The following is a 17,000-nucleotide window of genomic DNA, read 5'->3' as shown; positions in this document are numbered from 1 at the left end:
AGAGCAAGAGGGGAAGGACTCAGGGCTGCAACAAAAACATATATTTGAAGATTATTTTAATAGTTCTTTTCACAAGGCAAATCTGAAAATTTCAGGAATTCTGGTATTAATTTGGCTCATCCCTCCTACACATTCGGGGGGAATGGTGCCCAGGGCAAAATGGCGCCCGGGCATCACCCCCCCCCCCCCGACTTACCTTAGCTCAGCTGGCTCCTCTTTGCAGCTGGCTGAACTCCAGGCTACTCTAGGCTGCCCCCCCCACCCACACACAGGGCCGCCCCCCCCCACACACACACACACCTTAATGCAGTCGGAAAAATAGCAGCCGGCTGAATTCCAGGCTGCTCTGGGCTTCTGCCAGGATGAGGTGGGGGAGGGATGTGGGGCAATTTTCCACCCCCCACCTGACTCCAATGGGGCGCAACACCCCCCTCTTCCCTACAGCAGCTACGCCACTGCATGCATCTCTCTAATATGCACTCATCAACCTACAACAGCAGCTGAGATTTGCTGACCCAACAAAAAGAGGGCGGGTCTGCATTTCCTTGTAGTGAATATCCTCAGAAGCCTTTCAGTGGAACTCTCCTTTTATCATCATTTGATTTACCTTGTTGCAGCTTGTATGCCTGACCACATCTGCAACATTACCCTGGTACATTATCCAACGTCTCATCCAGTCAAGTTTGCATACCCATCCTGTGTTCCACTTTTACTAACTGCAGACTAAACGCTTGTTCCGCCATGCCCTGAAATCTTTTTCTCCCCAGCACATTTCTCTCTTGCTAAATAGCCAGCCTGAAAGACAGTTTCTGAGGTCGTCGAAAGATTGGTGGGGAGGATTGGTCCCCACCCCACCCAAAAAAAGGTATCAGGCTCCAGATGCAGCTGCCTTTGCGAACCTGAACTGTCTCACAGCTGCCTTATGTAGGACATCCCAGACTCCAAACCGCATCGACACCCCTTGAGCAGCAGGGGGAGAACTAGTGGCGCGCCTTTCCCACCCTTCTCTCCGGCTTCCGCTCTATGACCCCTCCGAAGGCTTTCCATCCCCCGGCAGGCGACGCCTCTATGGTAAAGCCCAACTCAATCCTCCTAACCCCACATCCGCCTCCTCCTTCCCTCCCTCCCCCCCCGCCCGGGCTCCCGGCCGCTTTGTGCTGCTGAGGGAGGGAAGATGGCGGCGCGGGCGGGTTTCCAGGCGGTCGCTCCGAGCGGCGGCGGCGGGGGAGCCGGCCCCGGGGCGGGATCGTTGGGGCCGGGCACGGCTGGGCCGCCTGTTCGAATGGGCCCGGCTCCCGGGCAAGGGATGTACCGCTCGCCTCTGCCCGGCGCTGCGTACCCGGTACCGATTCGGCCCGGCGAGGAGAGGGGGCGGGGCGGAAGAGGGGCGGGGCTTGCGGGGCTGAGGCGTGTCAGCGCGAGATGGGGAGGGGGGAGCGACGCTGCAGTGGGCGGGGAAGGAAAGGGGCTGATGGGAAAATCCCTCCAGAAAGATGGAGGAGAAGGGTGGTGGCGGAGGCTGCTGAGGAAGGGTCATCCGTGGAATTGCACTGATTAAGAGATAAAGGGGGATATGGGGGTAAGGCCTGAAAAGGGTGTGTGTGTGATGAATGTGGGTTTTGGTTTTGAGAATTAAAAATGCCCAGTGCTAGTGGGGTTTCGGACATTGAAAGGAGGTTTGTTGGTGCACCTTTACAGGTTACCCTTCCTTGCAGAGGCTTAGGAGGGCATTTATGGTTCTTTTTGCTCTGTTTTCTCTTTACAAGGCCTCTGAGGTGAGTGAGGCTGAGAGGGAGTTACTGGCCTGAGGCTACCTAGTGAGTTTATATGCCAGGGAATGGTCAAGGAAGGGGAGGATCTAGGGTGGGTCAGGATTTGACAGCCTGTATATGGGGCAGCATCTGGGGTGTCATGGTGATGTCATGGTTGGGGAGTGTGAATTTGTTCTCAGTCGGTACTCTTCATCCTGCAGTAGTTGAGTTAAAATGGAAGAGGAGGTTGCTGTATCTACTTCGCCAAGCTACTTGTGAGGAGGGCAAGGTAACAGGTAGAAATAGATACTCCTTTATCTGCAACGTTTAGAAAGTGCAGACCAGGCATGACTGTGAATTAAAATAGTCTGTGTAATATAAGAGACCATTTATTGAGGTCCAAGATTAAGAAGCACATTGGTGTAAGGGCAGAGGGCAAGTCAAGTAGTTTATCTTTGTGTAGTTAACAGGTTGAAATATGTGTGTCTGTGTGCACTGCACGCATTGCTTCAGCTCTAGAAATTTGAATGTTGCCTTAACAGGAGAAGTAACTATTTTTCTGTAGAAAACTACAAGAGAATAAGAGGCAGGATTCTCTTCTGTGATAAAGTAGGGTATTGTGTAAGAAAGTTTATTTGTGGAGGAGTAGGCAGGCATTAGAAAGCCAGCATGCTGTAGTGATTAAGGTGTTGCACTGCCATCTGGGAAACCCACGTTCAAATCCCCACTTATGCCATAGAAGCTTGCTGGGTGACCTTGGGCCAGTTATGCACTCTCAGCCCTGACCCTGGCTAATATTTGGATGGCTCCAAGAAATACCAGGGTCATGACATACAGGCATAAATTACCTTCAAATTCCTCTTGCCTTGAAAATCCTGTGGGGTCACCATAAGTCTGCTATAGCTTGACGGCAAAGAAAAGGGGGACAATATACCTTGTGATTCTGTTGATCTTTATAAACTTCCCCTGACAGAAATCTTAAGCCTTTAAGGACAAAATCTCTGCAGAAAAATGGGAAGACATTGCTCTAAGAGTAGCGGTTGTGAGGCAGGTTGTCTTAAGATTCTCCTCAGAACTAATTTTCCTCTGTGTTCATTTCCTCAGCGCCCTGGCATGTTGCCTGGTAGCCGCATGACCCCTCAGGGACCTGCAATGGCGCCTCCAGGTTACGGTGGCAGTCCTTCAGTTCGACCTGGGATGGCCCAGTCAGGAATGGACCAGTCTCGGAAAAGACCAGCCCCTCAGCAGATCCAACAAGTTCAGCAGCAGGCAGTGCAGAACCGCAACCACAAGTAAGCGGCTCCACTTCTCTTGTAGGCCTCTCTGCATGCAGCATCATCAACTGCTACTTTCTTGGGTCAGGAAACCTCATCCTTAGGAGAGAAGGAGCTTCAATGAGCTTGCCTCAGCTTTGAGGCATGTCTTGATGGGCCACTTGTGTCCTACTGATTCAATCCTTGATCACCATGGGAAGAAGCATCAAAAGAAGCTCCAATACAATGTGGATGTTGGCATACTAACCTTACTACTTTGATCTGTCTGAACACAATGAGTGATTTCCCTGCATCTGTTACTGGTCCATATTTGAGTTTGGAGCAGTGTATGCATTCTACATGGTTGGTGCTGTTCAAGTGCAAATCCAAGAATCAAAATAGCCAAGTTACTGGGAGACCCAGGACTAGAGCCTCCCAAAATTTGTAAAAGATGAATAGTGTAGATTCAGGGCTCTGATATGAATAGGGGTTACTAAGAGGATGGAAGAGAGGGGTTAATTCTCACTTCTCCCCTCACCCACCATCCAGTTTTGCCAGCTGAAACTGACAGAACCACCTGTATTGTTTCTACCCTTCAAACCTGGGCCTTCTGACCATCTTGTTCCCCTCTCCCTTCAATCACCGTGCCAGTTCAAGGGAAGTTCTTTCTAGCATCTCATGTTAGAGTGGTCAAATTGTACATATGAAATTTACAAAGTCCTTTGTCAAGGGTTTATTCCATTATTCACATTTCTGTCTTCACACAGTGCCAAGAAGAAGAAGATGGCAGATAAGATACTACCTCAGCGGGTGAGTGAGCTTCTGACATCTGTAGGCTGTTGTGGTTGTGAAAATAGTGACTTCAGTTACTGTATCTGTTTTAGATCAGGGAGCTAGTTCCGGAGTCTCAGGCGTACATGGATTTGTTGGCTTTTGAGAGGAAATTGGACCAGACCATCATGAGAAAGCGCTTGGATATCCAGGAGGCCTTGAAACGGCCTATTAAGGTAACTGAGAAGATCCATAAACTCGAGGCACATTTGTGTGTCTTTCCTACAGTACTATAAAATAAAATGGGCCTAGCAGTTCACAGTGCTGTGTGACTTCAAACATCTGTGGCCTAAATATGGGTATTGGACTTTTATGGATGGGCACACCAGCAGGGATTGGAAATAAGATGCTTTACCACCATTGGCACGCTGTTGCTGCTAAATTGGTGGGTCTTGTATTCAAATCACAGTCCCTCCCACCTATCAGGTACCAGGAGGAATTAACAGGTAGCGGCATAGCTATGGAAAATGGAACCTGGGGCAGACTCCGAATCCCACCCCCATGGCCCCCCCGCGCCCCACTTACAGGCCTGGCAGAGGAAGGAGGAGAGACGTGGCTGCATCTGGGCGTGTCGTTGGCCGGCCTGGTGGGCCGTATGTGGGCTCTCCAGAGAGACAGAGAGCAAACCTGCGGCCCACCAGGCCGGCCAATGGGCTCAGGCCTCGTCCTGGGGAGCGCACACACATCATGCCCAGACCCAGCCACGCCCCTCTTCTTCCCGGACGTGTGTGTGGTGGAAAATCTTGATGCAGTGGGGGGCTCCCGTGGCAAATGTGCCTGTTGCAACTACGCCTATGTTAATAGGTGAGATTCTGCAAAGTCAATAGGAGGCTGCAGTGCTCCTTTCTGTGGCTTGCCCTTCCTGCACCAACTGAATCAACAGTTCACCTTTCTTCTGCACTCTCTGAAGAGCCAGCATGGAAAGTCTGCTCACGAAAGCATTGCACTTCTTCCTGGAGGTGCTGTTCAGCTCAGCAACCTTCTTCATTCTGTGAATGGCTTTTATTTTCCTCCATCTCCTGCCAGCCTTTCCAGACCTGTTTTCCCTATTCTGCCAATGTTCCTCTCAAACCCAGCATCCAAATTTAGATTTCCCCCCAAACCCTGTTAATGATAACGTCAGCTTCTCAGGCCAAATCTGTATCTTACCGTGGTGACTCAGGGCTCATTTCCAGTAATATCTGTTACAGGGTACTGTATAGGTCAGGGGTAGGGAACCTGCGGCTCTCCAGATGTTCAGGAACTACAATTCCCATCAGCCTCTGTCAGCATGGCCAATTGGCCATGCTGGTAGGGGCTGATGGGAATTGTAGTTCCTGAACATCTGGAGAGCCGCAGGTTCCCTACCCCTGGTATAGGTGATATGAGTGATGTGGTCCTGCCCATGCCATTGTTTTCCTTCCTAGTGGCTTCATAGATCCTGTCGGAGTGGCTTGTGAAGCATCCCCTCTTGGACATCTGCGGAAATATATAAATGAGGCCTTGCTATCAGTCACATTGAAAACACAGATTTTCAGAGAAAATTGGGCAATATTACAATAGGAAATAGATTTATATATATATCCCCTAATTGATATATTATGGACAAATGACCTTTAGCTGCTGCTGTTAACTGTAGTCTCATTTTATTTTTAAGTTTGACCTTTTTTTTCTTGATTTGAAATGTAGTGGAATCCTTGGCCCCTTCCACACATGCTTGATTTGAAATGTCGTGGAATCCTTGGCCCCTTCCACACATGAAGAATAATCCACTTTCCCAATTGTTTGCAAGTGGATTTTGCTATTCCGCACAGCTTCAAAGTGGATTGAAAGTGCATGATCCTGCATGTGCGGAAGGGGCCTTTGACATGTGCCTGCAGGTGCTTTAGAAGTGCCTAAGAAAGGACTGAGAGATTTCCTCCAACACAGAGTTGCACAATAACGAGGAACGAGGATATTGTTCTTGTGGGTAGTAAACGGGCAAGCTCACCGGGGACCAGCTGTGTTTGCAGAGGTAAGGATTGGGATGATTAGCTTTCTGCTCCACAGCTGTTGTGTGCTCCCTTTCAGCAAAAGCGGAAGCTGCGCATTTTCATCTCTAATACCTTCAATCCAGCCAAGTCAGATGCAGAGGATGGAGAAGGCACAGTGGCTTCCTGGGAGCTCCGTGTCGAGGGGCGGCTGTTAGAGGATGTGAGTGATGGAATAGGATGAGTGTGTCCCCATTGGAGGAGTTTCCACATGTAACAGTGATAGAGAGTGCCTGCATGGGCAGAGTTGTTCCTTAAGCTAGGCTATAAAATCCAAAGTTGGCTTATGGCAGTGTTCTTTAAGTGTGGGATCAGTTGTGTATTTGCCTAGGGACAGGGGGTACCCTCTGTCCCCAGGCATCACTGAGCTGGTCATGTGGGGGGTGCAAAATTGGGCCCCCATGTGACCAGGAAGGCAAGGCAGCAGGATGTCCTGCTGCCTTGTCTTCTAGTGCCCTTGGCCCCGCCCACGCCATCATCAACATGGGTGAGGCCAAGGAAGCCAGAGGACCCCCCCAAGCCTCTCCCCCCCTCTTATTCCTCCCAAGCCCCAGGAGGGGGGTGTGGCCAGAGGTCGGCCTCGCCCCCGGCATAGCGGGTGGGGCACCCGGAGAACGGATGTCTCCAGTCACTGTTTTCCCCCGGTACGCCTCTGTGTGGAATACACATGATCTTATTTATTTGTCATGCCAGAATTCTCACGTGAATTGCATCTTGTTCACATCCACCCGCTTTTCTAGTGTGTCAGATCTTGTTGGATTCTATCTCTATCTTCCGGTGTGTTCAGTGCTCCTTCCAATTTGGTGTCATCTGCAAATGTAATGAGTAGCCCCTCTCCACCCTCACCGAGATCATTTATAAAAAATATTGAAAAGTACCAAGCTCTGTGTCACCCCACTGGATACCTCCCTCCATTTAGACTAAATGCCATCAGCAGGCACTCTTTGAGTACTGTTCTCTAGTCAGTTCGCTATCTACCTAACAGTTCTGGAGATCTGTCCAAAATGCTCTCATTCACGCATCATAAGGAACCATGTCAAAAGCTTCACTGGTATCCAGGTAAACAACTTGGACAGTTTTCCCTTGATTTAGTAAGCTCAATCTAAAAAGGAAACAATGTTGGTTTGGTAGGATCTGTTGGGGACAAATCTGTGCTGATTTTCCCAGATCACCAAGTTGTTCTTCAGTTCCTCACAGACTAAAATCTGCTCCAATATCTTCCTGGGGACAGAGGTCAGACTGACTGGCCTGTAAGACTGGGGGGCAAACAGTCTTGATCCTGCCCTTGCTGGTGAATGTTACCATAATGAATTTGTTAAAAAAAGAAGCTGACTTTATCTACTGTTATATGACCATGTGAAAGGATGGTCAATTCAGCAGTAAGCCAACCATATTTGACCAGTCAGTTGAACAACATGCAGTCCTACCTGAAGAAGCCCTTAGTTGCATGACAATGGAAAGTTGGTTTGTATTGCATGTGGGGAAGAGGACATCAGTGTTCTAGTCAGTGCATAATTTCTGGCTCAGTGAGAAAAGGCAGCGAATCCATGTTGCAGACAGCAGCATCTTTTACCTCCTGCCTAGCAAAAGGCCGGCTTTGTCCAAGGAGAGAGAGGCAGCGCTGCCTTTTGTTTCTGGGTTTGATTGCTGTTGCTACCCCCGTGCCAAACTGGGACCCGTTGGCCTCACCCTTTGTCTTATGTTTTGCAGTCTGCTCTTTCCAAGTATGATGCGACTAAACAGAAGAGGAAGTTTTCATCCTTTTTTAAGTCTCTGGTGATTGAGCTGGACAAGGACCTGTATGGCCCAGACAATCACTTGGTGGAGGTGAGAAAATTGGGGGTTTTGTCAGCACACTCTGGAGCTGAGGTGGATGGTGACTGGCACTCCGCCCACTCTACATGACTTTCCTGCAGCACGGTAAACTCAAGAAGGTTTTTTGTTAACAAAAACCTCCAACTCTCCCATAGGGGAGAATAGAGATATTCCGTGAAAATGGTATGTATTTCCACCGGCAGCTCTGCATATGGAAGTTGAGAGGGGTCTGGAGGCCAAGTAAGGTCATTCCCGCCCCTGGAACACCGGCATAGCTGGGGCCAGCATCACAGGGCACTGCAGCAGCCATGCCCTAGTGGATTTGCCCCTCCACCTGCATAAGTGCCCCAGAGAGGGCATTTACGCCGGTGGAAGGCCATGCTGCATCCAAAGGGGGATCCAGTCCCCTCCCCAAAATTGTGCTGCCCAGCCTATTATGTACTTCTGGTCTGCCCCACGGTGAGCATACATTCCCTTTGGGACAGACTTTCTATTACACATATGTTTTCTGCCCTTCCTGAACTTACCCTATGGCAAATCTAAAAATCCCCGCTGTTTCTGAAAGTGGGAAAGGTTTTATTTTTTTTTCCTGCTTGCACAGGGAAAGCAAAGCAGGGCAGTGACCATTTGCCCTTTAGATTTTCCACCGCTTTCCTCCTTTGACACAGGAGCAATACTGCCTACTCTTCAGCAGAGGGGGGGGGGGTTGGTTAAAAAAATTCACAGTGATAGAACATTGAAATTGTACCCCCAAAATTTTAAAGGTAGAAAAAGGGCCAGCATTCAGGCAGCCGAACTGGGAGCCGCGCAGGATGGGCAGAATGGTGGCTCCACTTGGAGCCATCAGTCGAATCTCCTCGTGTGTAAACAGAGACATGTGGAGAGACCCCATTGTGCAGCAAACTTCCTTGGCGTAAGCAGGGCAGGCATAAAGGGCCTAACATTCTGATTTGCCAAACAGATACATTAAAGGTATTGCTGCCCTTTCTTATGGAGCTCTGCGCCATGAACCCACCCCACCCAAAAACCCAAGGGAGATTAATGAGCCAGGAGACCGGCCTGCGGTTACCCAATATGTTGGAAATTTGAACCCAAGTCACGCCACAAATGTTCAGTCTTGATTGTGCTCCTTCTCACTGGTCTTTTGTTCAGTTTCTCAATGCTTGCCTCTTCTCTTTCCTCTCCTTCCACTGAACTTTTTACTGTTCAGTGGCATAGGACTGCAACTACCCAAGAGACGGATGGTTTCCAGGTGAAAAGACCAGGAGATGTGAATGTGCGCTGCACTGTCCTGCTGATGCTGGACTACCAGGTAAGCGGGATTGCCTCCATGAGAGCCATTTGAGAAGGAGGAATGCATTGAGTGGATGTGGAATGGTAGAATAGACAGACAGAAGCCTTTATTGGCATTATAAATTACAGTGTTACAATATTAAAAACAAAAAGGGAATGTTTATCTATTAACTAAACCCATTAAAATACATTAAAAATGCATTAAATATCTACAAACAGACCCTGTATACAGAACACAAAGAGAGCTAAATTAACCATGACTGTTTTGTGGAGAATTACGCTTAGCCAGGTAATGCTTCAGAAAGGTCGCAACATTTTCACAGATAAGATCACAAGAACCATTGATTAGAAAGTTCATAAAAGTTGATGAAATGTCAATATTTAGCCTCTCTATCAAGGGATGAATATACATGGAGCGTGGAAGATCATATATAGAACACTCTAAAAGTACATGTTGGACAGTCTCAACAATAGCCTTTACACTGGCATAGCCTATTATTCTCATAGGGCCGTGGTGGTGAACCTTTGGCACTCCAGATGTTATGGACTTCAATTCCTATCAGCCCCTACCAGCATGGCCTGGTGGGAATTGTAGTCCATAACATCTGGAGTGCCAAAGGTTCGCCACCACTGTCATAGGGGATATTATTGTATCTGCCAAATGTCATAGCATTAGGCAAGGCATTGAAACGAGCTAATGGTAGAATATAGGCCAACCTCATCAGATCTAGGAAGCTAAGCAAGATCTGTGTTTGGAAGGGAGACCTCTAAGGAAGACTCTGCAGAGGAAGGCAATGGCAAACCACCTCTGCTTCTCGCTTGCCTTGAAAACCCCACTAGGGGTCGCTGTAAGTCAACTGTGGCTTGATGGCACTTTGCATACAGTGGTGTAAGAAGAGTGGGCATCTGTAGATCTGATTGCCACAGTACTGAGTGGGCATCTCCATACCTTGGACCTGGCCAAGTTTGCAGCTGAGACACTTTCTACTTATTAGAACATAACTTCCTTCTTCTTTACGAATGTGTTCTAAAAAGAGATAATTAAAATGGTGTCCCGTCCGTCCGCCCCCCGCCCCCCCCGCCCGGCATGTTCATTTCCTTGGTTTGGGTTCCTTGTGTATGTTTTTTTACCATATGAAAGCAGCTAATGAGGCATGGAAGCTCTCATTTGAAAGCTCTCGTTTCAGTTGTGTATATGTCTAATTATGGAATTCCTCCCTTTGCTTTGCAGCCTCCACAGTTCAAACTGGACCCTCGTTTGGCTCGCCTCTTGGGGATCCACACCCAGACTCGCCCCGTGATCATCCAGGCGCTGTGGCAATACATCAAGACCCATAAGCTGCAGGACCCCCATGAGCGAGAGTATGTAATTTGTGACAAGTACCTCCAGCAGGTAATGGATGTGGGACAGGAGGCAGCAGCTCTTCCGGGAATGCTCTGAGCTGGGCTCTTGGGAGCTGCTTGACCTTCCCTTTCAACTTGCAGATATTCGAGTCTCAGCGAATGAAGTTTTCTGAGATCCCCCAACGGCTGCATGCTTTGCTTATGCCTCCAGAGCCAATCATCATCAACCATGTCATCAGGTGAGGCTGGGACACTGGGGGGCAGGAAACAGAGTGGAGCTTGTCTGGCCCATAAAAACAACTGTGGTATAGAGGATGAACTGTGAATTGGGAAGTCCCTGATGCCAGTCTTGCATGTATCATAATCTCAGTAGATAACCCTCAGGCAAGCTTGTCTTGCTTCTACAGAATGGGTCTAATGGTGCTGACTTGTCTTGTGGGTATTAGTGTAAAGATTAACGTACGTGAAACACTTTGGATGCTGTGAAATGCTAATCCAGCACAAAAATGAACTTTTTTTTTCTTGTAGAACACAGTAGAACTTATGACCTTTCAGTACACCTTCTTGGTTCACATTGTGTCGAGAACCTTTTGGGGGGATCCATTTCATTATGGCATTTTTGAAACAGCAGAGATGTGAATGAGGGTGTGTGTTTTTGGAATACAGAAGCGTTCTAGGCAACTTTCAGGGAAGGAATGAAAAAAACTAAAAAAAACCTTGGGTAGGCTGGCCTTTTGGAAGCGGAGGAACAATCCTTGCCCAGAGCCCGAGTGGTTCTCCCCTTGATTGCCAGTGGTGGGGAGGCTTGCTGTGTTGGACCCAGCCCTGACTGTAGTATGTGTCTTGCTGCCCTGATCCCCCAGTGTTGATCCAAATGATCAGAAGAAAACGGCCTGCTATGACATTGACGTGGAAGTGGACGATACTTTGAAAACCCAGATGAATTCTTTCCTGCTGTCCACAGCCAGCCAGCAAGAGATCGCTGCTTTAGACAACAAGGTGAGAGAGCTCTTGGAGGTGATCTTGTAGACCTTGAATGCTCTCGGAGTTGTGTCGCAAGCAGGAACTCAGGATGCGTGTGAGAAATTTGAAAAGGGGCAGCGCATGTCGCCTCTTGCCAAGGACACTGTCGCAAGACATTCCAGTCAAAATTTGTCAGGGCCTTATGTTGTAATGAGCCATTAAAACACCTTATACCCTCAGGCATACCAATTTCAAGAAGAGGAGAAACCTAGCCTCTAACTCCATTGTTCAGTGATCTAGAGAACTTGGGAGTTCTGGATTCTTCCAGAGCTCTGCTTTCATGTAATCTTCAAAGGGATCCATTGTTTTTGCCATCACACCCTGTAATAGTAAAGTGCCTTACCCACCCAACGCTCTTGATTTGCCATTGGTCCGATTCAGTGTCAGGCAGTTTCCGGTGTTCATGAGTATGCCACCTTTAAGTGGTAGAATTTTGATGGTGGCAATAAAAGGGATAGCTAGTGATAGCCAGGGAGACGTTTTTTCCCTCCCCACAGCCATTCAAGATGTCCATGGCAGTCCTTGAAACTTAACCTGAATTCCCAAAACTCCTGGCCTGTGAACAGGCTTTGAAGACTCAGGCTTTGAAGTTGGCCAGGTTGGCCTAAAGAGCTTTGAACAAAGCAGATTTTTTTCTTAACAGGATTCAGACTCTGTGACACACTTAAAGGATCCACCACTTTTTACCAGACATAATGGACTAGGAGGGAAGATATACTTGGTGGAACTTGCAATATGTCTGGATAAAGAGTCCCCCCTTGCTACTTGTGTTGTGATACAAAAGTCCTCTTAGAGTAGCAAGCTGGTTACATCTGTACATGCTTTTACTTAGAATTAAGCTGTATTCAGTTTAATGATACTTCTTCCCTAATAGCTGTTCTTTGGATTGCAAACCTTAGAATCAGTGTGGGGTAGTGGTTAAGACTGGGTGACTCTACCTGGATAACTTAGTTTGATTCCTACTCCTCCACATGAGTGGTGGACTCTTATCTGGCAAATTAGATGTGTTTCCCCGCTCCTCCACATGAAACCTTCTGGGTGACCTTGGGCTAGTCAAAGTTCTCTGAGAACTCTCTCAGACCCACCTGTCTGTTGCTGGGAGAGGAAGGGAAGGAGTTTGTAAGCCACTTGGAAACCCTTCACAGGAGAGAAAGGTGGGATCCAAACTCTTCTTGCAGTTAAAACTTTGTGGAGAATTACCTCACTTTCAAGTGGGCTTAGAAGAGAGTGGCTCAGCATTGTATTGCGCTGTTTGTTTCAATTCAGTGTGGAAACTCCAGACTAATGGCTTAAAGGTTTTTTCCCCCCAGACTAAGTGGCAGAAGGTTTTTACATGGGGGAAAAGAGTCAGCTGGACAAAACGCCAATTCCTAGATGTGATATGGCCTGCTCCCTGTCATATGCATAAAACTTTGTAGCAGAAGGTCTGAAAAAGAGGCACTTAGGACTTCAAAGTTCTCCTGTCGTACTGTGTCGGTATACCTCTTTTCTAATGTTTGCTGCATCTCTACATCACAGATTCATGAGACCATAGAAACCATCAACCAACTGAAAACCCAGCGGGAATTCATGCTCAGCTTTGCCAGAGACCCCCAAGGCTTCATCAACGATTGGCTGCAATCCCAGTGCCGGGATCTGAAAGTGAGGAACCTGAGAGGGAGAACCTAAAAACAGATCATCTGACTTTTGTTGGGCCAAAGAGTGGCGCCCTCTACTGATTTGGAAGGGAGAGCGCTTCAACTAGGCTAGGGGTTGAGGTTTTGCTCTGGTTGGGCTTAATTGAATACACTTGTTTCCTTTTCCTTCTAGACTATGACAGATGTTGTTGGGAACCCAGAAGAAGAGCGCCGAGCTGAATTCTATTTCCAGCCATGGGCTCAGGAGGCTGTGTGCAGATACTTCTACTCTAAGGTGAAGCCTCTTGCCCCTTGTGATTTTCCCGTAGTCAAGGAGGTGCAGACAACTCTCATCTCAAGCTGGGATCATAGAGAGTCAGTCATTTGGCTCTGTAAGGCCATCTGGTTGCCCCTATAGGTGTCCCTGCTGAAGGCCCTGTTGGCAAGAAGGTGCTATAATAAAATGGAGCCCCTGGAGAACTTCCATACTGCTTCATTTTGTAGTTTGCCTTTGTCAGTAAACAAATTTAGCATATTGGCAAATTCTGATTAACAGAAATGAAGCCTTAGGGCTTAAGGTGTATCACGGAGGGAAACGCATCTTACTGCGACTTGCCCCTGAAGATGCCAGCCATAGATGTGGGCTAAATGTTATGAACAAAAACTACCCGACCAGACCAGCATATCCACAGCAGGCAGCTTAAGGAACATTTAATACAACAAATGCTTGTAAGCAAGAGAGCTGTTATCAGAGGAACTTCCTGGGGCAGCTGCCCCATGCTAGGTGTAGAATGTCTTGTCAGCAGGATGTAGTGATTAAGAGCAGGCGGATTCTAATCTGGAGAACCGGGTTTGATTCACTACACCTGAGTGGCAGAGGCTTATCTGGTGAACCAGATGTGTTTCCGCACTCCTACATTCCTGCTGGGTGAACTTGGGCTAGTCACAGTTCTTTGGAACTTTCTCAGCCCCATTTACCTCACAAGGTGTCTGTTGTGGGGAGAGGAAGGGAAAGGATTATGTAAGCCACTCTGAGTCTCCTTACAAGAGAGAAAGGTGTGGTATAAATCCAAAACTCTCTTCTTTTCTAAAGGCTGCTGCTGGGTTTGCACTTTTTATTACTGGCTCCTTGGGTCTGGGAGACATCCAGGATTCTGAGGAGCCACTGTTCTCTCCATATCTGCGCTAAAGCTGTCGTTTGACTTTCTCTCGCAGGTTCAACAGAGACGGCAGGAGCTGGAACAGGCTCTGGGAATCCGCAACACATAGATGGGCCGGCCTTTCCCAAACCCGCAGGTCTCGTGGCTAAACAAACACTGCAGGGATTCACTGCTCAGGCCTATGCCATTCCCACTCCAGCACAGCACCTACAGTTGCTCTCCCATCCCATCCCATCCCATCCACCATCATCTCTTCTCTGTGGCTGTCTTACCTCCCAGGGAAGGAACGTTGCCAGCAGGCAGGCCAAAGGCCTTGCTTTTCAGCCTGGCCTCCTTCCTTGGATCGTTGCCTTCAGAGCCCCAGGGCTCTCCTGCCTTGGCTCGAGCTGAAGCTATTCTGTGCTGAGGATAGCTTCCGTTCAAAGCCTTGGAAGCTCAGGACCCCCTTGCCAATCCCTAGATGCCCCCTCCCCAGCTCCACCTCCCCCAAAGCAATGAGGCTGGACAGCTCTACTGCACGTCAGCTCTGGGGCTGTTCAATTCCCTGTCCGGTCTAGAGCGGGAAGAGCTGCAGGCAGGTACCCCTGCCATGGGTGTCACAGCCCTTTTGGTCTTTAACGGGTGGGGAATGCTGTGCTGCTGCGGCTGTTGAGAGAGGATGGAATCCTCTCTTTATACGTGGCTTTCTTACCAGGAACCAAAACGCTGCAAAGGTGGCACAGATTCTGCCAGTCATGGCAAGCCTTGCCTGATTTTATTTTGGGGAGGGGTCTGGACAGGTGGAGTTGTCAGAGGATGCCCTGGGCCTATTCCTGGGCTGCAGTGGTGCCTCCGGGTCACGGCCTTTTAAAGGAAGAAGCGCCTCCACCCTAGACCCTTAGTTCTTTTCCTCTCCCTCTGTACTCTGGGCTCACTGAAGCTGGCCAAAGGGCTCCCCACAAGCAGGGCTTGCTGTCGTTCTGTCTTCCTCAGCTGACTGGCGCCAGGCAGGTTTCTGGGGCAAACTTCAAGATGGAGGACAGGGAAGCACAGGCAGGTGTCTTTGAGCTGGCAAAAACACAGCAGAGGTGCCGATAAGCATAACGAACAGGGCTCACTTCTCACGTGTATTTCTTGGCCCTGGGCACCCGCTAGTTTTTGGCCGGGCTGGGGCGGGGGGAGAATTTTTCTGCTGAATGGATTTTGGGGACTGTAATGTAGCTGGACAGGTCCCAGCTGCTCGTATTCTGACACTAGCTGCAAAAATCAAGTTACTGACAACACCCCTCTACCACCTCTGGAGTGAGGCTGGGGACTGCTTTGAATTCAGGAGTCTGGGTGACCCTAAACCTCTGTGTGTGTGTCCATGTTAAAAGTTGGGGACTGTCTACTTTTTCTGTCTTGTCTTTGCCATATTGAAAGGCCACCGTGCCCTATGATCCCCTCCTTCCCCCTGCTTTGTGGCACTGGGGAATAGAACCCCAGTTCCCTCTGTAGCTGCCACAGTCTCTCAGGGCAAGTGTAGATGAAGGAAGCTCAGAGACTGGCTGGCTGGCAAAGTGTAGTTGTTTTAAGTGCTCTCTTCCGATGCTTTGTGTTTGTGGTTCTCCCCCACGCCCATCCCCCTTGGACCAAATTTTTTTTTGTACTGTATCCTTTTAGATGTCACCCAGTTTTAAATAAAAGCTGCCTCTAAATGATGGTGTTAACTGCCGTGTGCGCTTCGTTACTTATTTTTCGTTAGGTGCCAGGGTAAAAAGGGAAGGTCTGCGTGCTTATATATGTGGCAAGTTTTTTTAAAAAATTGATTAGATTCTCCATCAGGCTTTCCTGTGCTTGTTGATATTAATCAACAATTAATGCTCTTTAATCAGTTACCTAGCAGAAGAATCTGTCTTGAGAATCCTTTCTCAGCTGTACAAATGTACAAGCATTCATTGAAAATATTGAGGAGGGGAGTGCATTCCTTAGCAGAAGCTGGCCATAGGCAGCACAGCTTCTGCTGAGTGACAGTTCAGCAGTCTCCCATCTCTTCTTGAGCTGTGGAGGCTTATCTGGTGAACCAGATTAGCTTGTGCACTCCCAACAAATGCCAGCTGGGTGACCTTGGGCTGCTAGTTACAGTTCTTTGGAACACTCTTAGCCCCACCCACCTCACAGGGTGTTTGTTATGGGGTTGGGAAGGAAAGGAGATTGTAAGCCTTTTTGAGTCTCCTTACAGAAGAGAAAGGGGGATATAAATCCAAACTCTTCATCTTCTCAAGGCCCTCCCCTCCCGTCCATTGTTGGTGAGGTTGGAGGGTGAATGGCAGCCATTTTCCAGCCCGTAGGAAGGCCAGGAAGTCATCGCTGTCTGTATCTTCAGCAAACATGGTAAAGAGGTTGAGGGGAAGCTTAATGAGAAAGTCATGCTTTCGCAGAGGGCGGTTGTGGAGTAGGAATGGTGTACATATGTTGGAAATCACGGTTTCTGTTTATCACCCTTTGGTTATCATCGTCCCCCCCAAGAAATTCACCGCATTATGTGCCTTGACTGCATACAGCAGTTCAGACTGGATTTATTCAAGGAGTAATGTGATCTTGTGAAGAAACAGAATCCACACAAAGTCACTACTTTGCCTTCTTAAGCAGTTTGCCTCGTTCACATGACTAAATGGTGGGTTTTTCTTGCGCAAGAAAATCTGACGAAGTTCTGAGGGCTTGACTACGTGCTTCATTCTCCTTGAATTGTTTCCAAGTCTTCCAAAAGGCCTTTCCGTGTGATGTGCACTGCATGCTCTCCGTCACAAACTCAAATTTTCAGATGCCTGATGCTGAGTGAGATCATATCGCATGTGAAGAGGCATATGCCTAAAGTCTCCTCATCCCGGCCATTATCCCCACCTGAAATGACTTCAGTGTGTGGTGGTGGTCGCTACAACCTATC

The 17,000-nt window shown here is 48.4% G+C and overlaps 1 protein-coding gene across 2 annotated transcripts; it reads left to right on the top strand.

Annotated features, from left to right (window-relative positions):
- Nucleotides 1-1,121: 1,121 nt before the first annotated feature.
- Nucleotides 1,122-15,783, top strand: SMARCD1 (SWI/SNF related, matrix associated, actin dependent regulator of chromatin, subfamily d, member 1). Of its 2 annotated transcripts, none has more exons than XM_048490031.1 (13): nt 1,122-1,342; nt 2,856-3,043; nt 3,772-3,814; nt 3,889-4,011; nt 5,885-6,007; nt 7,555-7,671; nt 8,870-8,971; nt 10,184-10,345; nt 10,438-10,535; nt 11,160-11,295; nt 12,838-12,960; nt 13,129-13,230; nt 14,151-15,783. In XM_048490031.1, the coding sequence occupies exons 1-13, from the start codon at nt 1,175-1,177 to the stop codon at nt 14,202-14,204; spliced, it is 1,539 nt and encodes a 512-aa protein (XP_048345988.1). In that variant the 5' UTR covers nt 1,122-1,174; the 3' UTR covers nt 14,205-15,783. The 2 variants fall into 2 exon arrangements, with proteins under 2 accessions (XP_048345988.1, XP_048345989.1); XM_048490032.1 differs by lacking the exon at nt 1,122-1,342 and adding an exon at nt 1,474-1,579.
- Nucleotides 15,784-17,000: the final 1,217 nt, after the last annotated feature.

The sequence above is a fragment of the Sphaerodactylus townsendi genome, linkage group LG03 (assembly GCF_021028975.2).
Source record: "Sphaerodactylus townsendi isolate TG3544 linkage group LG03, MPM_Stown_v2.3, whole genome shotgun sequence".
Taxonomy (NCBI): domain Eukaryota; kingdom Metazoa; phylum Chordata; class Lepidosauria; order Squamata; family Sphaerodactylidae; genus Sphaerodactylus; species Sphaerodactylus townsendi.
Note: the sequence above shows the minus strand (reverse complement) of the source record. Positions and strands in the feature narration are given on the sequence as shown.

Excerpts from the sequence above, each read along its gene's own strand:
- SMARCD1 (XM_048490031.1), top strand. The coding sequence starts at position 1,175 with ATGGCGGCGCGGGCGGGTTTCCAGGCGGTCGCTCCGAGCGGCGGCGGC. Across the intron at positions 1,343-2,855 it reads TGCCCGGCGCTGCGTACCCG|CGCCCTGGCATGTTGCCTGG; the intron begins GTACCGATTCGG and ends TCATTTCCTCAG. Across the intron at positions 3,044-3,771 it reads GTGCAGAACCGCAACCACAA|TGCCAAGAAGAAGAAGATGG; the intron begins GTAAGCGGCTCC and ends GTCTTCACACAG.